Source organism: Nicotiana tomentosiformis, chromosome 3 (genome assembly GCF_000390325.3).
Source record: "Nicotiana tomentosiformis chromosome 3, ASM39032v3, whole genome shotgun sequence".
Taxonomy (NCBI): domain Eukaryota; kingdom Viridiplantae; phylum Streptophyta; class Magnoliopsida; order Solanales; family Solanaceae; genus Nicotiana; species Nicotiana tomentosiformis.
Genome location: NC_090814.1, coordinates 135604806 through 135628587, shown reverse-complemented (window position 1 = coordinate 135628587; position 23782 = coordinate 135604806). Strand labels below are relative to the sequence as shown.

At 34.6% G+C, this 23782-nt stretch overlaps 1 protein-coding gene, 2 long non-coding RNA genes and 1 pseudogene across 8 annotated transcripts in view; 3 read left to right on the top strand and 1 right to left on the bottom strand.

The window, feature by feature from the left end:
* The window catches only part of LOC104085444 (uncharacterized), a 191330-nt gene extending 177307 nt beyond the window's left edge, over nucleotides 1-14023 (top strand). The window contains exons 1-5 of one of the 6 annotated variants that reach the window (XR_683862.3): nucleotides 9546-9747; nucleotides 10030-10069; nucleotides 12310-12466; nucleotides 12615-12702; nucleotides 13106-14023. This is a non-coding gene — a long non-coding RNA (uncharacterized lncRNA). The other 5 variants (XR_011415021.1, XR_683860.4, XR_011415022.1 and 2 more) reach the window with 5 other exon arrangements.
* On the top strand, nucleotides 2811-8999 carry LOC104085446 (E3 ubiquitin-protein ligase ORTHRUS 2-like; annotated as a pseudogene).
* Nucleotides 14024-17292: 3269 nt separating the features above from the next.
* On the top strand, nucleotides 17293-22211 carry LOC108943244 (uncharacterized). Its single transcript, XR_011415014.1, has 2 exons — nucleotides 17293-17581; nucleotides 21976-22211. It is a non-coding gene; the product is annotated as an uncharacterized lncRNA (long non-coding RNA).
* On the bottom strand, nucleotides 20249-22843 carry LOC104085443 (ethylene-responsive transcription factor ERF113-like). Its single transcript, XM_009589473.4, has 2 exons — nucleotides 22095-22843; nucleotides 20249-21072 (listed from the first exon to the last, which is right to left on the bottom strand). The coding sequence occupies exons 1-2, from the start codon at nucleotides 22357-22359 to the stop codon at nucleotides 20408-20410; spliced, it is 930 nt and encodes a 309-aa protein (XP_009587768.1). The 5' UTR covers nucleotides 22360-22843; the 3' UTR covers nucleotides 20249-20407.
* Nucleotides 22844-23782: the final 939 nt, after the last annotated feature.

The window sequence follows — 23782 nt, the reverse complement described above, 5'->3', positions numbered from 1 at the left end:
TGGGATGATATCATAAACTATATTAGAATTTGACAAAGCACGAGAAGGAAAATCCTATTCACATTGGCCTCGTCAGTAAGATATGTGAAAGACTGTCCGGGGGCAAGGTCTACTAATGAGTAGCAAACAGAGTGGCAACGTCATTGCATTTTATGATACTGATTGGGCATCATGCCCAGTGACCAGAAAATCAGTAACAGGCTATTGCATAAAACTTGGAGATTCAATGATTTCCTGGAAATCCAAGAAGTAGAGTACAATTTCAAGAAGCTCAACAGAGGCAAAATACAGGAGTATGGGCACAATTGTAGCTGAATTAGTATGGATACAGGGATTGCTTGAAGAATTGAGTGTGAAAGTTGATTTGACCATGGAGTTGTACTGTGACAATAAAGCAGCACTGCAGATTGCATCCAATCCTATGTATTATGAACGCACCAAGCATATAGAAATTGATTGTCATTTTATTAAAGAAAAATTGCAAACATGGATGATAAAGACTTCACATGTGCCCAACAAGGTTCAGATAGCAGACATATTGACCAAGGCACTTGGGAAGCATCTGCACAGTAAAATGGTCTGCAAGTTGGTTATGATAAACATTTTTCATCACCCAAGTTGGGTATGCCCAGTGTAGAGTTGTACATTAACAGTGTTAGTTGTACATAATTAGTTAGAATTAGTTTAGTATTAACAAATGGTTATATGTATGGTTTGAAGTAGTTAGTAAGATAATATATATACAAATGGATGGAATAATAAAGTCCAAATTTTCCAAAACATTCTCTTCTCTCTATTTCTGCTATCTCCTTCTTAGCTCGAAGAACAACTCCCCTTTCCCTTTCAATACCCTCTCTCCCCCGTTTAAAAAGAAATTATTTTTACCATAATTAGTGGAGTCAACTAAACTTTTACTGGACGTTAATACCCATTGACTGAAAATGTAAAGTAAATTTAGGGAAAACTATGTTTGACAAGTAAAATAACAACAATATATCTAGTATGATTTTACAAGTGGGGTATGAGATGTGTAAGGTAAATATGTTATTTTCGATAAATTATCGACTCGAAAAAGACATTTTCAATTTGAAAGATATAAGAGGAAAAAAAACTAAAATGAAAATACTGAACAAAAGAAAAGTATTGACAACAAAAAGAATAAAGCTAACCAAAATTAAATAAACAACAGTAGTGATAAAATTGAAGAATAAGACAATAATTAAACAATAATAATATTTTACAGGATTCCTAATATTGCCATCATTTCTAATAATATTTTACAGGATTCTTCTTTTATTGTAAATGAGATTACTGTAATTTCTTTCTGTCTTCTAACAATGAATAATTTCAAATACTTTGGTTTCTCTGAAATTATCTAGCCTTGGAAACAAAAGGCAAACTATAGTAATTAATCTGTTTTGCAATGAAAGAAGAAACAAAAATAACATCAACAACAACAATTCAGTAGAATCTCATTAGTGGGGTTTGGGGAGGGTAGAGTGTACGCAGATCTTACCCGTACCCCGGAGGGATAGAGAGCTTGTTTCTGGGAGACCCTCGACTCATAGACAATAAATTTGTAACAATATATAACAGAAACCAGAAAAATAGTATCAGTATCTTAAAATACAGCAAAAAAGAAGAAACAAGACTGCTGTAAAAATTATTAGGAACGACAAAAAATCTAATACTCCTAGCATATTAGGAATCAATTTAGGTGAATAGCAATAGTCAAATATAGACCAAATAGTCACATATGAAGGATGGTTCAATTTCCCAGTAAGTGATATTGTTCACAATATATCGAAGTAGAACTCGAGTTGCCAGTTGACTTACTCGGACTGAAGCCAATAACATAAATGATATGTCATTCTTTCTGGTCGCCTGTGTTGGTACCAATGTTCTAAGATCGCATTGGATCTTCTGTGATTTTCTTCCTCTCGAATTGTGAAGAAGTCGTACTTGCAAGATGAATACTCAAAGACAAGAAAAAAAAAAGTTGTGTACGGTCAAAACCGATTGAGTCAGTCGTACGGACTGATCGAGACGGCAATATTTCGATCGAAAGGTATCTACGTAAGGTCAGGTCGAGGTCTGAAGAAAGGGCTTCAGGATTCGAGCTCCAAATCTGAATCAAGGATCAGTTCGGCATCATTATCGGGCCCATGACCAAATCGAACCACGAGGCAAAAGGTTGTCAGAAATGCACAGACCGACCAACACCCACCCCGAATATCAAGACTCCGAGTCAGGATCGAGCTCGAGTCAAGGCCAATGGCTCGACCCGATATCGAGTTCGAGTCAGTATCGAAGCTCACAGACAAGGCCATTACAGCCGCACTAAGGGAGAGAATCCTGGCGGGAAGTAGGGAAAAGACAATAAATCATGGGCTCTCCACTACGTATTTTTTATTGTATATAAAGTAGGATTCTTTTACTATAAGGGGAATGGGTTGTAAGCAGAGAGATATTGTAACAAAAGATTTCTTCTCATATTGAAAAATATTCACTTGTGTTTATTTCACTTTATCTTATTCGTTCTTCTTGCTCATTGTTCTCATTCTCCTAGTCAAGAATACATGTATTTCTATTTCTCTATGCGATTTGTATCAAATTATATCACATATCCTTAGAATCATATACAAATTTAACTCTATCCAATTTTTCGGATAAACAGTTTGGCACTCACCGTGGGGCTAAGGATAACAGTGGTTGTTTGATACGAATCTGAAGAAACACATTGTTGTGTTTTACGCTCGGTTCTGAAAATATCTTAGATTTCGGATTAGCAACGACTAACTACCAATCAAATGGCTTCACCAATCGACAACGGAGCCGGTCTTCAAGATGAGAATAATAACTTGACACCCAGTATCGAAAGGCCACTTGTAAACGCTGTTGGAGCTCGAATCGGAGCGCCAATAGATATCAATTCGCATGTAGCCATCGAGGCGAACCTCCATGCTGAACCCGAGAATAGCATCTATGGTGGCACTCGATCTACAGCTCGAGATACCCATAACGTCGGGAAAAACGGCGTTAGCTTGCGTATGATTTTCGAAATGTTGCAAGCCCAACAGGCAGCAACAGCTCAGTTGAAGAGCCAAACCCAGCTACAAAGCGGGCCGGAACCCAGTCCACCTCGAGAAATCAATCATAGAATGGAGCCAGCCATAGTGAAGTCAAATGAGCAAGAATCGGGGACTACTCCCGAAATTACTAAATTGCTTGAGGAACTCACAAAACGAGTTGAAGCCAACGATAAAAAATTAGAAACATATAATTCCAGGGTCGATCAGATCCCGGGAGCTCCACCAATGATAAAAGGGCTAGATTCGAAAAAATTCATTCAAAAGCCTTTTCCCTCGAGTGCAGCCCCAAAACCAATTCCCAAAAAATTTCGTATGCCCGAAATACCCAAATATAACAGAACGACCGACCCCAACGAGCACGTCACTTCTTACACGTGTGCCATCAAGGGAAATGATTTGGAAGATGATGAGATCGAATCTGTATTATTGAAAAAATTCGGTGAAACCCTGTCAAATGGGGCAATGGTATGGTATCATAATTTACCATCTAACTCTATTGATTCTTTTGCTATGCTTGCAGATTGCTTCGTAAAAACATATGCCGGAGCCATAAAGGTCAAAACCAGAAAGTCAGACATGTTCAAGGTAATACAAAAGGATAACGAGATGCTAAGGGAGTTCGTATCTTATTTTCAAATGGAACGAATGGATATGCCACCAGTCACAGATGATTGGGCTGTTCAAGCTTTCACTCAAGGTCTAAACGAGCGGAGCTCGATGGCTTTACGGCGACTAAAGAAAAATCTGATCGAGTACCCAGCTATTACTTGGACCGATGTGCACAATCTATATCAACCCAAAATAAGAGTCGAAGATGACCAGTTGATTTCTAGGTCTGTTACTAAAAGAACTACCAAGCAAAGGTTGACCAGAGATTGATACCAGCCATATAGCGGAAACGATACTACTGCTGAGTATCTGAGGCCTCTTTAAAATCAATCTCGTATACTGGGGGGCTTTATCATTGAACGTATCTGTGATGATTATCAAGTTCGGTGCAAAGGAAGTTACTTCGTTATTTCATGACAAACAGTGTCTCAACAGGAAACGTTGTAAGAGCCAAATGGTCAAAACGAACCATGCTTATGTAGTTGGCTCGAGCCCTGACGCAAAACATGAACACATGTATAATTACTTGCAAAGAAAGCCCTTTTCTTTACCGATATTCTATGTTCAAGATTTATTATGCAAACAGAATCGAGTTCGAGCAAGCGCTCACTCGACCATTAAGCCTACGGGCTACTTTGACCATTACGCCTACGGGCTACATTATTTCAAGTTCGAATCATTCACTCGACTACTAAGCCTACGGACTACCTTTATTAAGAGTTCGAGCAAGCACTCACTCGACTATTACGTCTACGGGCTACATTGCATCGAGTTCGAATCATTCACTCGACTACTAAGCCTACGGGCTACTTTTATTTCGAGTTCGAGCAAGCACTCACTTGACCATTAAGCCTACGGGCTACTTTGACCATTACGCCTATAGGCTACATTATTTCGAGTTCAAATAATTCACTCGACTACTAAGCCTACGAGCTACTTTTATTTCCAGTTCGAGCAAGCACTCACTCGACTATTACGCCTACGGCTACATTGCATCGAGTTCGAATCATTCACTCGACTACTAAGCCTACGAGCTACTTTTATTTCGAGTTCGAGCAAGCACTCACTCGATCATTAAGCCTACGGGCTACTTTGACCATTACGCCTACGGGCTATATTATTTCGAGTTCGAATCATTCACTCGACTACTAAGCCTACGGGCTACTTTTATTTCGAGTTCGAGCAAGCACTCACTCGACCATTACGCCTACGGGCTACATTATTTCGAGTAAAACTACTCATTTCTTCGAATTCAAACGAACACTTGACTATTTAAAGCTGAAGGATGTTTGAGCCCGATAAAGCAAAGGGGACTATCCACAAGGCCCGAAGGCAACAGAGATTAAAATTCAAACTATCTATCTAGCTTGAAAAGCTATTTTGCTTCAAAAGGAAGAAAGATTTATATTTACAAATTTTTTGTACAGAGGCGGCTACTCTGCCAAAAGGAAGTTCTTTATACAAAAATCGAAATCGGCATCGAAAGAACGCAGCAAACAACCTAAGGCTCTAAATGACTCAATCTTCATCGGAGGCCGTATTCTCGGCATCGTCCTCATCTTCAGACTCCCCCGAGTCATCGGAGTCCTCCTCAAGAAAGGCCAACCTCCGAGCTTTGTTCTCCTCCGCCCTGGCGACTTCAATCTCGGCCTCAATATCGAAGCCCTGAGCTCTGACGTCCTCGGGAGAATCTCTCCGAGCTTGCCATTTTGCATGTTCGACCATGCTCTCAGCTTTGGCTTGGTTAACCTCGACATCGATCCTAAACTGAGCCACTTTGGCATCATCTCTTTTATTGGCCTCGATCACCTCAGATCTGGCCACTTCAAGTTTTTTGGCCAAATCTGCTTTATCTGAAGCGGCCAAATCCAACCGATGTTGAAGCTCTTTCATCTTTTCGATCATCCCCAAAGCATTTTCTTTCGCAGATCGAAGTTGGACATCAGACAGCTCCAACTGAGCTTCGACGGCTTCTTTTTTCGAGGCAAGGATATCCATACACTTTTTAAATTCTTCTGCCTCGGCCAGTAGTGTATCTACCTGTGAGTTAAGCCGTCCAATCTGCTCGATCCTCTGCCGAACCTGCAAAATCGGATCATTAGTGGTTATCTCTTTTTCATCTTCACTATCATGGAACATTCGGAATACCTGCTCAGCCATCTTCTCATGCTCTTCTCGAGCCGCTGTCAAATCTGCTCGAAATTTTTCACTAAGGAGCTTGTACGAGTCACTCTTCTCAGTGAGACTCCGAACCTCGGCATCATGCTGCTCCCGGATTCTGTGGCCATAACTTCTGCTTGAAGTGCTTTAAAAAAATGGATTGGTCAAGGTAAAGATAAATGTGTCAAGTGCCGCAGTCAAATTAGTCGCCAAATGATTGATCAGCCACGTATAAACTCGGCATTAGTGACTGCCATAAGAATGGCGAAGGAATCGAGAAAGAATAATGCCCCTAGAAGGCCTCAACCAGCCTATCATCAGGTGAGCAGATCTGGCGAATAGGTCTAGTTATAGTAGTATTGTTTACAAGTTCAACTTAAACTTATAGTAATATTTTGATATACAATAAAAAGATTTATATGATAAATCACTAAAATTAATTTTGAATAGTATAAGATAAAGAAGTGTTAGGAACCTTAAGGTTGAACGCATTAAATTTAAATTTTGAATCTATGTATGCAGATGAGTGAGGATGTTTGTCCTGATAACCCATTTATTAGGGAAGGAGCAGCTAAAAGGGCTGGAATGGCTAATGCATCAAGCGGGAGAATATTTGTGACCATCCCTTCGGATCATTTCGGCCCAATATTAGCCGAGAATGATCCGGAGAGAAATCAAGGTGTTTTGGTAGGGGAGTCGTGGACACATCGTTTGAATTGCAGGCAATGGGGTGTGCACTGGCCCCATGTGGCCGGAATTGCTGGACAAACAAAATATGGTGCGCAATCCGTGGTGCTCTCAGGTGGCTACGAAGATGACGAGGACCATGGAAAATGGTTTCTCTACACTGGAAGGTACAGTTAATTAATTATCTCTATATATGAGCTTAATTTCAACATTTCTTGTTTAATTGAAGGTAGTATTTTAGACTCGAGGCATGCATGTTCCTATATATACAAGTTAACATCTATAGGTAATTCTCCTTTAAAATTCCTTACGATCTATATAACTTAAATTTTATTATATTATAGTAGCTCCTTTTAACTGAAGCCTTAAGCTTTAGGAGGGAAAAACAATCTAAGCAATTGAGATTTTGATTATCTCGATGAGTCCCTCTTAGATCTAATTATTTGCTCTGTGACTGTTTCTAATATTATTATTTTACGAGAAATTAATTAAGACCTTCCTTCTCTTATTGCAATATATATGCAGTGGGGGAAGGGATCTAAGTGGTAACAAACGAACGAATGAGGATCAATCATTTGATCAAACATTCACCAATTCCAACGAAGCTTTGCGAGTCAGCTGCCAAGAAGGTTATCCAGTTCGTGTTGTTAGGTAATATATCATAGAATTTGATGAGTAATATATTTTTTTTCATTAAGCAAGTCATGACTCCCTTGTAGTTATTGTATAAATACAATGATTAAAACTGAAGTAACAATTAATGTGATATATTTTTTCTATTAAAGTTGACTCATACACATTTTTATGCATGATCAGATCTCATAAAGAAAAGCGTTCATCCTATGCCCCACAGGATGATCTTCGTTATGATGGTGTATACAGGATAGAGAAGTGTTGGAGGAAAATGGGAAAACAGGTAAAATATTTCTTTTATAAATTATAAGATTCCATAAACTTCTCTAGCTAGCTGTTAATTAATATTAATTATTCTAATTCAACTGACTGAATTTGAGACATCATATGTATTTTTATCATCAGGGGTACAGGATGTGTAGGTACTTATTTGTGAGATGTGACAATGAACCAGCCCAGTGGACGAGGTTTGTACATGTTTTCTTACTTCCCCAATTGATTACTCTACTACTGTTTAATTCTTAGCTGCAGATTAATTATATTCTTATGCAGTGATGAGCTTGGGGATATGCCTCGGCCCTTGCCAGAAATTCCTGAACTTGAAGATGCCCTTGACATTTTTGAGAGGACCCGCAGTCCTTCATGGGATTATGCTGTATGATATTCTTTTCCTTATAATAAACTTTTTGAGTACTTTAATTAGCATGCAATATTTTGTTTTTCAGTTTTCCATCACGAACACTAACTTAACTCTTAGAAATTTCTCGAGTATTTACATATATAGTACAGTACTTTCGAAGGAGTTTAATTTGTATATACTTTGATAATGTAAAAGATTTTTTATACTATCAAGTCATACAAAAATAATTATAGGTAAAAAACAGAACTAGTTAGCATATTATTTGTTACGACAAGTTAAAACATATTGATAGCATTAAAAATCTCTAGGTGTTTTCTCTAAATTCTATTAAAAATATATTATTGAAAAAATAATTCATGTCTGGCCAAGAGGAAGAAGGTAGGTGGAAGTGGAAGAAGCCAGCACCGCCAAGCCAACAAAGAGTAATTGAAGGAAGTTCGACGGATAGGAAGAGAGCAAGGAAGACACCAAAGAAAACATCTATGAATAAGACACTTTTAAAAGGTTAAGCAAAACCAATACTAGTTAGTAGTAATTAGTATAGTATATTTCTCACCCTTTCCCTTCTTTGTTTCGGATACGTCTAATGCAAGTAAGATTAATTAATCTAAGTAGTGATTAATTTGTTATTTGACGCAGGGTTCAGTTGTCTACTTTGCAAGAATGTGTTAACTCTCCCTGTGACAACTCCTCGCGCTCATAACTTTTGCAAAGCTTGCCTTGAGAAAGCATTTAAAGGACAATCCTTTGTAAAGGAAAGGGAATGCCATAATGGGCGAAAGCTTCGGACAAAGAAGAATTTTATGAAATGCCCCACATGCCCACTTGACATTTCTGAGTTTTTGCAAAATCCTCAGGTTAATAGAGAGCTGGAAGATGCCATTGGGAAATTACAAGAGGAGTTTGATGAAAAAGACAATACTGATGATGATATTGAAGATGTAAAGGAAGAGGTTATAATTAAAGAGGATAATGAGAGTAATGTCTAATGATGATGACATCCCTTCAAATGATAACAAGTCAAACAAGAAATTAAAAGAAAATTGATGCTGGGGAAAGCTCAACAAATATTGATGGTAGTAATTAGCTGATGTCCTGATTATTGAGGAACTTTTTAATTTAGTAAAAAACGTAAACATTTGTCAAGGAGTTATATCCACATATTGGACCTATTTCCTAACATATGTCATCTTATTACGTCTCTTGAGGATTTTTATTTGTATTTTGTATTCTCTGCCTGAAATACATTAATATTTATTTAGTACTTTAGTTTTATTTGATGTGACAATATTTGATTTAGCATGAAATTTAAAATATTAGTTTAATTTATATGTTGTATTAGATATGTTGGAAGAAAATTATTAAGCTAGTTTAAAAGCTAGTTAGATAAATTAAATGTCTGACGCCTTTTAATTAGATAATTAGGAGGTTGACTGTGAAGATGATTAACCAATTTAAATTAAAAGTACAAAAATTGCTTGTTCGAAACCGTAAAGATAAAATAATAAGTAGAAAGAGGTAGTAATCGGCCAACTAAAACAAAAGGTTGCTGTATTTGCACAGACAAAAAAGTGGCTATGCCATTGAAAAAAATATTGGTATGATGCCTGGTTTGTTAAGAGAGTGAATAGGAGGTTAGGTTTGCCAAAAATTTTAAATCGTCGCTAATATTTAAATACAGGCCTTAAAAGTGATTATTTGTGCAAACGGCCAGTTGAAGTAATTGGGTTTGGGTCTTCTCTAAACCTGTCCAAGAAATGGGCGTAATGCGCTTAAATGGGTCGTAAAACAAAACCGTCTTCGAACTCGGAGTACTGAGTAAATTGGTTCCTTCCAAAGCAGCACACTAAATTTTACACTCTTTGATGGATTGCTTGTTTCCTTCAAGTATTTGCTTCTTACTTGTCTCATCCTCGCCGTAGTCAGGTTTTTTCTCCTCTCTTTCTCTTTCTCATTATTCAATTCTAATTGCGTGCAACAACCTAAAACTTTTGTAGTTTAATGATGTGAAATTGTTAATTAATCCTTTTGATTCTGTTCAAACTAAGACATATTTTGTTAAACTGTACCTTCTTTTGGTTATTTGATAAATCATTTTCTGACTTTTTCCATTCGGTGAAAATCCTCAGGCGAAGTGCTCTGTGTTTTGTTGAATACATTGAAATTCACTCTCCTGCCTAATTGTAATTTTAGTATTTTGCTTTACAGGGACCTTCTTGTAGCTGTATTTTATAGGATATTTGAATTGGTAAGTATCTTGCATAGATATACAGTAACATAGGCATAAGCTAACCTCTTTAAGAAACATAAGAGCACATGATGATAACATACTCCTATATATGGTTGGAAACTTAACTACATAAAAATTTAGTGAGGAGTCTTTTTATGGTAGTGATTTTTTTTATTTGCACTCTATATAATATAGTTTTGATTTGTTCTTTAGGTGAGGAATACATAAATTGTGTAATTATGATCTTCACTCTAATTGGAAAAGTAAAAATAATGTTATCTGCCAAATCATGGGGCGTGAGGCGAGGCGTTTTACCGACCAACTTTGTCGGTTAATTCGGCCGGTCATTTTAAAAAACCGATCAACTTTGGCCGGTTATTTTCGTGCGAAAATACAATTAAAGAGTATGAATCAAATAAAAGACAGCCTTAAAACAAAATGTACCAATGGTCTAGTGGTAGAATAGTATCCTGCCACAGTACAGACCCCGGTTCGATTCCCAGATGGTGAATCTTTTCATTACATAATTAAAATACCGACCAACTTTGGTCGGTTTTTTTTGCAATATTTTTTTTTTTGAATTTAATTGACCAACCAAAGTTGGCAGGTAATTTCCGACCAACTTTGGTCGGTATGCTTTTCCGACCACTAAAATACCGTCCACACGTAAATGGTCGCGTTTTGGACGGTTATTGGCCATTACCGACCAAAGTTGGTCGGTTTTTTTGGTCGGTTTTTACCGGATTTGTAGTAATGCATGCGAGACTCATTTATCTTATCAGATGGTTTAGTGTATAGATGGACAATTTTGATTGGCTTGATGTTGCTGATGTTCCATTTTTCTTTTTCCTCCTATTTTCTCATAAGGATTCATGTACCTAATCTTTGATTGGCTTAGAGTAAATCATTTCAATCTTCTCCTGGAAGAATACATAATTTGAGCTAACTGATGCAAAACCTGCTATTAAACCACCAAATGATGTCTTTTTGAAATGGAATGGAATGGACCCTTTTCTGGCAATGGAAATGGTGTCTTTTTTTCTTTTGAGATTATTGTTTTCCTTTTGCCTTTCTTCTCATTCTTAAAATTCCTATATTTAATCTGTTGATTATGTAATCACCTATTCACCCCACTTGCGGGATTATATATGTAATCAACCTATTCAATCTTAAGGAAAAAGAAAATGTTAACATTGGATGGCTTCAAGTAAGGGATACGGTTCATATAAGTGAAAGATCTTAGATAAACTGCAAATATGAATAAGAATTAGTAAATCGAACCCTTACGTAGACAAATTTATACCAAATGTTCAGCGCCCGAAATGAATACATAGAGGTGTTTCTTGTTGTTCTCTTCTTTCTTGGTCATAAAGAAAATAAGCAAGCTCATTTATTTTATTCTACTAATAAGGCCCCAGCCTCCACAGTATCTACATCTCCCACTTTTTGTCCTATTATTTGCAATAGAAAAAAATTGAATGACATTGAGCAGAGGGTCTAGTGGAAACAACCTCTCTACTTGCACAAGGTAGGGATAAGGTCTGTGTACTCATTGCCCTCCCCAGACCCCACTTGTGGGATTACACTGGATTGTTGTTATTGTTGTTTTATGGGATTGTTGCTATTGAAGTGTGTGTATCTTATCGTGTAAAAACTTCAATTTAATAGTTTTGCGTTTGCAACACTCCCTCTGTTTTTTTTTCTTGATCGGTGATGGTGAGGCTCGAAACCAGAACTTCAGTCTATTCTGATATGCTCTAATATCATACTGAAGTGTATGAACTATCTAATCTACGATGTTATCTGAATTGTATGGACGGCTAGTTTAAAAGTTTAAACTGTTAGAGAAGGGATACTCTTTTTTATTAATTTTTAGGTCTACTACAATAGCAGAAAATTGTTAAAAAGTGTCACAAAAATGATGAGTGTGCCATGATAGCTGGTTGAGTAATGTACGAAAAACTCTGAATGATATTGCAATACTGAAAAAGCCTCATTTGAATTGCTCTCGCCTGAGTTTGTTATTTTATTTTGAGAGATATTTAAAGAATGTATTTAACTAGTTCGATATCCAGCTGGCTTCAAACAGTTTCGGCTTCCATAGCCTTGCAGCCTATTCTTTTGTATTTGCTTCCCCTGGGCACCGGTCTTGGTAACATTAATGTAGTTAACTGCAACCATTTTTTATTTTAGTTTTGCAATACTGCTTTTTGGATGGTTAAAAAAGAATAATGTGCTTACTGATACTCACTTCGCAGAGGTGCTTGGGAGGATAGAATCCTGTTTTGAGCTGAGCCTCTATTGCCAAAGAAAAAAGGGAAAAAGAAGTAGAAGAACTACCGACCAAAAGGAAAAAAAAGGATTAACTTTTGAGGTTCATTATACTATTGGAACAAAAGTTGCGTTATTGTTTAGGTGGAACATTACTTTCAATTTTTGGAATCAATTTGATTTTTCTTACGTAGTTTCTTTGCTATGCAGAACTAAGTTTATCTGGGAGAACATTCATGTTTCACATAAGTCTGTTGGTTGCTTGACATCTGTTCTGTCTTCTTAATTGCAGCCTGTGAGAATTCTTACAGATGTGATTGTTATGGGTTCTGGAATAGTGGTAAGGGCCTTTGCTCAGGCATGTCATCAGGCACTTGCAAGTAAGTTTCCGTGAACATATGTCCGATTTGTTGAATTGATTCTTAATTTTACAACAGTTAGCATTAGCATTTTACACCCAAAAAGAAGGTTTTCTTAATGGGCTTTACTGATTCATATTTGAGCAAAACCAGCAGGGTACTTTGTTGACAATCCCAGCTAGGTGTTCCTGCAGTGAAAGCAAGTGCAAATGGAAATAATCTTCCATCTAATGCTGCACAGCTGCAGGATCAAGCTCTTGGACTATCGAATTACAGTACCATAGATCATGATATAAAGTAGATTGTATTTCTGCTTGATGACTCAGTTATACCCCGGTGATAAAAAATGCTCGATGTTTTGCCTCTTTATTGATTGCCTGCCAATATTTAATTTGGAATTTAAAATGTGTTTGGTTAATGGCAGATTCCTCAAAGAACCAGTGCCGCCCATGAAGCAATACACAATATAAATGAGCAAGCAAAAAATCAGAGGCTACACAAATTCTTGGTTTGCGGAGCATTCATCATGGGAGGACGCGTTGCAGGTTTTTCTCATTGCGATTGCTGTTTTTGTTTTTTGTGTTGGAGCGCATTGCACTTGAATTCTTCTCTTTATCTATATTTTCGCCAGAGATATGTTTACTTATATTTGAGAGATGCAAAGACTTGGGAGTTTTCATCTTCAAAGTTCATAGTATCAAAGAGTCTTCAGAAACAAGGTGCCAGGGTAGGACAGGATCCAAATTAGTAAACTGGAGTATTATTTTTGCTCTGCTTGTGCTAGAGAATCTCCTGGTCTTTTAAGGAATATTTTGAGCAGAAGGGCATTGCTCCAGTCACCAGATTTTCCGGTAAAAGTTTCCGTATGTATCTGTTGTTTCATGTGCTTGTGGCAGTAAAACCTTGCGAGTGTGATGAAGCGCTATCGGCTATGCCCGCTGATATTGGTGGAGGAACTTTAAATTGCGGTTAGACAATTGAGAGTAAAATTAAAGAATGGCTCTTGGTAATTTGTCATTGGTGTAAGATTTGATCTCTTGCAAAACTTACAAGTTATTAGTTGTTCGATTGAGTCCATCAGGGAGAAGCAGCTTGAGGAATCACCCTTGTGAAGAGGCATAGTTCGATTTGAAGTATAATGGTGTTGAAAAATAAACCCGACCATAATTGGTTTGGTTTGGTTTGGTTTTAACTAAATAAAGTCAAACCGAAACCAAAATAATCCGACATTATATTTATACAATTTTTAAAAATATTTTATACATATAAATATTTATTGTAATATAATTTATAAATATTTTTAAACATGTTCACAGTTTTGTCTTTAAACTTATTATTTAAAGTTTGGACTTAGCATTCTTGAATGGTCCAATAAATTATATAACCCATAAAAGTAGTAAGTCAAATAAAGTTCAAATCAATACTTTTGCTAATAAAGAAAATTCAATTCAACACTAGTAATGATGTTGGATATCTATTTCTTAGTTTTGCATTGGTTTATAATAAAAATGCATAACCTAGTTTATCTTTTTCTTTAGTGTTTGGTTGTGTAATTAATAGTACTTATTTTAACATGACTTGTATAGTGTTTTTAGATTATGTTAATTTTATTATGGCGTATTAAATAGTAATATTTTCTTTATGCGATTTTATTATCTTTGTTATTGAATATTTTAGTACAATGCTATGACTCATTTCATATTATTGTGTTATTTATTTGAAAAATACATTTTATAGTTGTATTCTACTAGGACTAAAGAAATATTTAGAGCACAAGTTACATATTTGGTGCTACGAAGACTTTACCGGAAAAAAACCCGAAAATTCGAGAAAAACTGAGTTTGAAAAATCCGACTTTATTGATTTGGTTTGGTTTATAAATTTAAAAATTCGATATCATTGGTTTGATTTGGTAATGAAAAAATTCGAATCAACCTGACCTATGTACCGAAAGATATCATATACTAGTTGACTAGGATGCCACCATTTAAGAAATATAGTAGGGGTTAGACTTAAGGTCGATAGAAATAACGCCGAAGAGTTGCAGGACATGGGCGTTGGGATAATAACTTGTATTAAAGGATAATAGTGCAGAGATATATGATCTTGGAGAAAGTTATGTAAAATATGAGGATTTTTTTTATGTTCTTATCTGTTACTAGTAATAATGATTTCAACGATATAAGTATCGGATACACGTGTGGGTAGCTAGTGAAAGGAATTTAGCAAGTCGGCGTGCCTAAAAAAAGAAGAAACAGTTGTACTATCATATTCAAATGTAATTATTATTAGCTGCGCGAATCACTCCTTTTTATCTTCCCTTTCTTCTCAATAACAAGTCATTATCATGAAAATCGTAGTAACATTTTAGTATTGTTTTAAGTATAACGAATACTGGACTCCTAACATCTTGAAAAGACGCATACAGCTTTTACTATTGTGGTTTGGCACATGAATCTTGACAAACTAATATGAGGAATTTAGATTTAGACAACTAAATTAATCAAACATGAGGAATCTTTAAAAAAATATTATATCCCTCCTATATGTTCCACATTTGGTTATATTCGAGTTAACTTCTATGAGTGTAAAAGGAATTTTATCAGGCACTAAAAATAATTACAAGTGACCAAGTAAAGTGTGATATTTATAACCCAAAAATAAGGCATGTTACTATTGCTAGGGGTGTACAAAAAAAAAACAGATAAATCGTACCAACCCGATAATTCGAGTCAAACCGAGAAAAAAAACTCCGATTGTGGTTTGGTTTGATATTGAAAAAAAAAATCCGACCATAATTGGTTTGGTTTGGTTTTAACTAAAAAAAGTCAAACCGAAACAAAACTAACTCGACATTACATTTATACAATTTTAAAAAATATTTTATGCATATAAATATTTATTGTAATATAATTTATAAATATTTCTTAAATTTGTTCATAATTTTATCTTTAAAAGTATTATTTAAAGTTTGGACTTAACATTCTTGAATGGTTCAATAAATTTTATAGCCCCCAAAGGTAGTAAGTCAAATAAAGTTCAAATCAATACTAATGTTAATAAAGAAAGTTCAATTATGGACTGCTTAAAGAAAGGATGCCTCTCATCAATTTAGTCCATTATGGTTTTCTTTACCATTCTGGACTACTAAATTCAGTTCTAACAGTGGCCATCTCACGAAATTGGCTCATTCGCCAACTTGACGTGAATGACGATAGTGTTCTATTTTTTAGTTTTGCATTAATTTATATTGAAAATGTATAACTTATTTTATCTTTTTTATGCTTAGTTATGTAATTATAATACTTATTAGATGTACTTATTTTAGCACGACTTAGATAGTATTTTTAGATTATGTTAATTTTTATTATTGTGTATTAATTAGTAATATTTTCTTTGTGCGATTTTATTATTTATGTTATTGAATATTTTAGTACAATGTTATGTCTCATCTCATATAATTATTTTATTTTCTTGAAAAAATACATTATATAGTTGTATCCTACTAGGGCTAAAATAAATATTTTGAGCACAAACTACATATTTTGTGCTATTAAGACTTTACCGGAAAAAATTCCGAAAACTCAAAAAACCCGAGATTGAAAAATCTGACTTTATTGGTTTGGTTTGGTTTATAAATTTAAAAACCCGACGCTATTGTTTTGGTTTGGTAATTGAAAAATCCGAACCAATCCGACCTATGTACATCCCTAACTATTACAACGGATTAAAATAAACTAATAATAGGTATAGCCGTATAGGTCTTAATAGTCCTACCATAACAAAGGCGGATTAATTATTAACTTTCTCCGATCCCAAATATTAGTCGCTTTGGCAAAATAATTTTGTTTCAAAATATTTGATACTTTAGTAAAATAAGAAATCATTTGCTCTTACTTCTTTCCAGATCTGCCTCTCTACTCTAACTAGTGGAGTATTACTGTATTAGTTAAGCGAGAGAAAGATAGTAGTTTAGACAAATATTCTTGTGATCTATAAAATAAAGTGTGCAAAATCTAAAAAGATAAATATGAACGGGAAGTAACAATTGATTAAAAAAAACACATCAACCAGTATTCATATATTCATATATTATTACTTCAATAAAAAATTATTGGAATACGAAAGTGACTCGAGAAACCCTTTAATAGGGCTTGCTTTAGGATGAAAAGCAATTAACGTACTTATCTATGTTATTAAAGAAACTTTAGATAAAACTAGGTGAACGCCCCCCACCCATGATGGGTCTTGAAGAAAAAGCAAAGAAATGAATCATGATTTATGAAAGTTAGACGGTCCTTGTTTCGCTACGTGTTTTATTCATTTTCATCGTTGAATGATATGACTTTCTTTTTAGCATGATTGTAACAACAACAAAAGATAAACACGCATAATTCTTTGGGGAGGACACTATGCGTGTATGCATAATTTATCACTACTTTGTCGAGGTAAAATGATTGTTTTCGATAAATTCCCGGATCAAAAAAATATAAATTCGGCAATAATAAAAAAAAATACAGTAATGAAAAAGCCGTTTAATATGGTGTAGTCGGTTTAAATTTATATATTGGCTAGAATTCGTCAACCAAAGCCGAATTCCATGACTTCTTGGATTACTTTGTTAAACATTTGTTCAACCTTTCACATTTGTTCTCTCTCTATCTCTTTATAAAGGTAATATAAGATACAGAGAATGCAGACCTAGAAGTTGAAAAATGCATGCTGTAAGTTCACTTTACTTTCACTCTATTCTCAAGCTACCCTTTTTAAGACTAAAATATAGTCATCTTCAACTTGTTTTTCAATAAAGCTTCTGAGAATGATCAGACATGCACGTTTATATGCTAAAAGAGGAAGCTCAGATGATCATTTTTTCAAGCTTTGGAATTAATGCCAAAAGGTCAGTTTTCAAACTAGCTTCATAACAAAGGAAAGGGAAGTATATATGCCTTTTCTTTCTTATATATATATATCTATTTTTTCTACTTTTTCTCCTTCCTTTTTTAAGTTCGCCGGTTTATGTTTGGAATGTTTGATGTTCTTTAACAATCGGCTAAAATATCGTCAGCTTATATGATTATCAATTAAATAAAAAATTATTTTATATTATACAAAAAGTCAGCCCGATATATGCCCAAAGTATCTCGAAGTATATACAGAGTCCGAAAAAAGACGTATACGAATAGTTAATATTGGTCCATTGTGCCCTGATCACTCTATGGCTTAAGCGCCGCAATCATTAATTGGTGAGCAGGACGTCTTTACTACCTACACATAGGATTTGACTTATACGCAGCGATGTTCTAGAAAAAATTGCACAGAATTATTTAACTTTTTATTATCTCTTATAATTTATGCGAATCTGTTTGACTGGACATAGAATTTAAAAAAAATAATATTTTTGAAACTTGTGATCCTAAACAATTTAAAAAGGGGCCCACAGTATTTGTGTGGTTATAAAAACTTCTCATTAAGGGTAGAATTGTAAGTTTAAGTAAAATTATTTTCAAATTTAGGAAGGGGTCATTCTTTTTTAAACAGACCAAAAAGGAAATAGGTTCACGTAAACTGGAACGGAGGTAGTAGTAGATTGTCTTTTTATTTTTCATATAATTAATCTACTTCATCGGACAGCTATATGTTATTATATTTTAGGGCGTTTAAAAAATTAAAATTGTCTTTGTATAGAACTTAAGCTCCTATATATACATAATCTAATATGTGGGTCTGAAAAAAGTAGTGAGTACGCAACCTTACTCCTATCTTGTGCAGACTGAGACTGTTTTCGATAGAATATCGGCTCAAAGCAAGCATGCAAAATCACAACAATCTTAAGAAGAAATATAATAATGTAAATCTTCTAATATTGGTATTATTGTATATAATAAATAAAATCAAATGGTTAAGATGTAGGGAAATCGCGAAATATTTCGTATGTTCACTATGATCTATTAACGGTAGGAAGCTGATCGAAAACTGGATATCCTTACTTACTTAGCAGTATCATCTATACCAGGGGCGGAGCTAGCATAGAGCTTGCGGGTTCGGCGGAACTCAGTAACTTTGATCCAAATCATGTATTTGTCTTAAAACTTCATTGAATATGTATAAATTATTAATTTAGAACCCAGTAACATAAATGAATTAGAATCTCGAACCCACAAACTTTAAATTCTAGCTTCGCCTCTGATTTATAAGTAACAATTAAAGGAAAGGACGGCGTTCCACAAATCTAATTGCCTATAATGCAACTGAACGGAAGCAAAACTTAGTTGCCCAATAATTGCGTTCCCCCTCGTTCTTACTTTAATTAATTTCCTTGCCATGCAAAAGAGGCAATTCAATTACTAGCCAACTTCAGCTACAACGTAACATAATCAAAATTCTATTCTTCTATTAGCTATATATAGCTATTAGCTTCCACTTATTTAACTTGGCATCATTATGCATGTACCATTTTCATTGAATGCCATATGCTTTACAAATACTCACATTGAGAAACATGGACTAGGTGTAACACTTGACAAATTTGTAATATTTTTTTGAGACGATTTAAAATTATTTAGAGAAGTCCCATATGAATTGAGTTTATCTTTGCAAATGACTGTCTTGTCCAAAATGAGAAAGGGGTTCATTTTCTTTAATCCAATACAGTGAATAGTGCTCTATTTAGCCGTTTGTAAGGCACAATAGCAGTCACTAAATGAATCAATGTTGATGCATCAAATAAACACATTTCATAAATTTGTTAATTTTTTTAGACGATTGAAAATTATTCGGAAGTCCCTTAAGAATTGAGTTCATTTTTGCATGCTTGCTTTCAGCCGAGAATCTATTAGAAACAACTTCACTACCTGCACAAGGTAAGGGTAAGTCTGCGTACACACACTACCCTTAGAGGCGGCCTAAGGGCAAGGCAAATGAAGTCATTGCCTTAGGCCCCCAAAATATTAAGGCCCAATTTTAAGTACTATGTGTCACATATATTTTGTGTAAATATTATTAATAAAATATTTTAAAAGTTTTAATTAAAGATATACAGCTGGGTGGTAAATAACGATAAATTTCTTTCTCGTTTAATTGAATGATGTATTTACCTTTATTATCAAATTTAATTTTTTTCTCCTGTATGTACACTCATGTTTTTTTCTAATGTTTCTAATGATTTTACTTACTAATTTTCAGTTTCTCTAAGTTGGTTATTTCTTTTCACCTTATTTTATTGATCCATCAAGCAACTCTTTTTTGGTTCATCTTTTTTAAGAGAAAACCCCCCAAATGCAATGGCGCACAAGATCCGAAACAGATAATCGTCGTGCTCCCTCCACTTAATTAATGTCATATTTTTATTTACGATACCACTAAGCCAAAGTTCTAGAGTTTGCTTTGTATCTCATTATTCTATGGATTTTATAAAAGAAATAAATTTAAGGGCCTTTTAATATGTTTTGGCTTTACACCACAAAATTCGTTGAGCCGCCCCTGACTACCCTATTCAGATTTCACTTGTGAGATCACACTGGGTAGGTTGTTGTTGTCGTCAGGAGTGTTAGCTTGACACTTAACCTTTAAACACATAAAACCACACCAATATTTTTCCATTAATTCATGAATATATATAGTTCTACTATTACACTTAACTGAAATACAAGATCAGAGGACAGAAAACCCCAGTAAAACCATAAACTACGAAATAAAATGCGACGGAAATCTCATAAAACTTCTTTCAGTCTTCGTATCTCTTAATACTAGGGAATGAACTTATGACTTTCTTTCTATCTTCAAACTCTTCCCAGTTACTTTCATGAGGTCCAGATGAGCTTGAAGTAGTACCAAAATGCGATGAAAATCTCATTAAAACTTCTTCTTCTTGCTTGTAACTTGATTGTAATTGCCTCTGCTCATAAGAAGCTGGCAATTCCGATAATGTACTGTTAGATGATGATTGCGCAAAATCAAAAGAAGCAGATAACTGCTGATTATAACTTGGCGAGATACCGAAGTTTAAATCAGTAATATTGCTGTCACTCTGAAGTAGCTGAGCATAGTGATGTAAACTAGGATAATGTTCTTGACAAGGGAGAGGATGATTATTATTGGAGCTAGTTGGAATATATTGTTGTTGAACAATATTATCAGGCAAGTGATGATTTTGACTAGTAGTAGTAGTAAGGTATTGGAATTTGCCTTGAACTCTTTCAGGGAAGTTGAGTTTGGCTTTGTTGCCTTTGAATCTGAGAGCTGCTTCATCGTAGGCAATTGCTGCAGCCTCAGCAGTTTCAAAAGTGCCAAGCCATACTCTAGCTGCTTTCTTTGGGTCTCGGATTTCGGCTGCCCACTTTCCCCATGGTCTTTGCCTCACTCCTCTATACCTTTTTCTTCTCGAATTCCCTTCACATATTATACACACACTGTTATTAGATTGATCACCTAAAATCTCTCCATAACAACATCCTTTGTTTCGAAACTTTTTGGCTACTATTATGAAGTACTGTCATAGAAAATATATATTATAACATAACATGAAAAATTAGTTCCAAAGAAAACTTGACCGTTATAGTGAAGTGTTATTATAAAGCACGATTGTTATAGAGAGGTCGGACTATATACGTATACGTAATAACTTGAAAAATAATATTATTTCTATAGATTATCTGCAATAGGGAGGTTACGTTACATTGATAGTGTTAGTTTTTTTTTTTTTTTGAATTTCAATGTATATAAGATAAATTCTACTCCTATTAAGAAAACTTGATTAGATTTGTTGTGATCTTGACAACCGAGGTCGGTGTAACTCTAGGAAGAAATTGAACTAGTTGAAGTTAACTGCTACCTAATGTTCCTTGCTTTTCTTTTTCTTTTTCTTTTTCCCCGGAAGTCTTTGTTTTCCTTTCTCTTTTGTTTTGCTTCGAAGAAATTTAGTGGGAAGAATGAAGGAGGAAACAATCAGTTTATTTCCATTTAGGGAATTAGAAACTAGAATGTCAATTAATTAAGGACGCCACCCATAGTAGTGGTCATGAACAAGATATTAATGAGGTGCATAATTAGATTATATAGAGTTATAAAAATATGTATCGGCTTGGGAAAAAAGAAATGAGTCAGATAATACATATAATTAAATATAGTAATCTTTTAAGAAAACGATTGTCATTCTTCAAGCTACGTACAGAAATTCTGCCAACGAATATGCTAAGCAACTTGTAAAAATATATTTTTTTATTTTTTTTTGCATCTATGTTAATTAAGAACATGGATCTTGGATCTAACTCAATTCTGGAACTAATTTAATAGGTTAGCATTGTTCAAGATTATATAAGGAGACAACGACAACTCACTCCCTAACGTGAGACACTTAACAACACAGTGTAATCCCATAAATAGGTCCGGGGAGTGGGGAGAGTAGTGTGTACCTTGATCCTCAATAGATTGAGATTGGTTTTGGAGAGCTACAGCAGATTGAGGTAGGGTTAATGGAGTAGCATTAGCAGAAGAAGAATGGGTGGTACTGTTTCCAATAACTTGAGAAAGGACAGAAACCATAGCAGACATGTCATGCTGAGATCGAGCTGAGTATATATTATAGAGCTCCTCTTGAAGTTGAGGATCATCAATATTATCGTTATTCTCTTTCTCTTCCATTTCCATTTCATTGGATGAAAAGTCCCCTCTTTCCATGCCTTGGATCCACTGTTTTTGACACTTTAGTTTCTTCTAATTAACAAAACTCTAACAGTACTAGCTTAGCAGCTAGCTTTAATCTGTTTTAGCAACCAACTCCAAAGTAAATGAAACATGGAGGAGGTCCACAAGGAATGGGGGAAGAAGAAGAAGATATTAGGGTTTACTATTCTTGCTTTTTATATCCGAATGTGAATACTTTAACTTAGTGTGGACTACACTATGGTCTATAGAGAGAATTGTGCGGTCCTACTTTTTTTTGGGATGCTTGTGTAATTATGTCACATAAGAACAATATGTATATCCAACTGTTTATGCTTTCTTCTTATCTTACATTCATATGGGACAAAAGGTAGCGTTTGCGCCAAAATTTCGAAGAAGATTTTTTGGAAATTTTACTTTTTAAAGATTTTGCATAAAAATGTTTTTCTACTTAACATAAAGAAAAGAGAACTTTTTTTAGCTTTTGCAAAAACTCAAAAATTGCTAAAAACTTTTTTTCATCGTTTGCAAAAGCTGAAGGAAAAAACTTTTTTGGTGTTTGGTTGATAGCAAAAAAAATATACATTAAAAAGGATATTCTAAGATAAGAAACCATGTTATGAAATTTAATTAAGTACAATAATGCTATTAATAAAATTTGACAAATAGTGTATAGGACTCATAGAAAAAGAAAGATAATACTCATATAACTAGAAAGGATATCTCTTAATTTTAGAGGTATGTCTACTGTGAGATATTGCCAGGAACGAAAAAAAAAAAAGGAGAGCGCCAGGAGAAAACAAGACTAAATTAGCTAGCAGTTTCTATTATATTTCGTTAATATATTCAAAATTTATCTTACTTTATCATGAATTTCCTTTTATATCTAAATCTGAGAGTACATTTGATTTATATCATTCTATACTACTGGTACTCGAAGATTAAAGGAAGGATAAATTAAGTGAATGAAATTAAATCTTGTTGAATTGCTTCACAACAGCAAAAGGTTGAGGTAACCGAAATTTCCACATCTTAGTTAATTATGTTGGACGGTAACAAGAAGTCAGCGACCAGAAACTAGCGGTTTTACGAACGTAATATGGCACCCCTTGCTTTTATAAAACCGCACCCCTCCACGAATGAGCCATCATTTTGGCGAAAAGCAAAATACTCATTTCGTCTGTGTTGTATTTATTTAAGCATAATATTAAGGTTAAAATTTGTAATTTTATTTTTTTTCGAATGAAGATGGGTCCACAGCAAACGGTAAATTGATTTTTATTCGGACTCGATTATTGTACATAATAACTATTGCAAGGAATCATCATAAAAGGAATTAAAATTTTAAACAATTTCAAATTGAGACTTTTCACATATCTAAAGATCTATCAATAAGATGTCTTACCGTGATTTTCTTCAAAAGGAATTGATAAACGGA

What these genes read in the sequence shown, in the direction of transcription:
- LOC104085443 (XM_009589473.4), bottom strand. Translation starts at nt 22,359, where the DNA reads ATGGAAAGAGGGGACTTTTCATCCAATGAAATGGAAATGGAAGAGAAA. An exon ending in TCAATCTATTGAGGATCAAG is followed by an intron (nt 21,073 to 22,094) that starts GTACACACTACT and finishes TAATATGTGAAG; the next exon opens with GGAATTCGAGAAGAAAAAGG.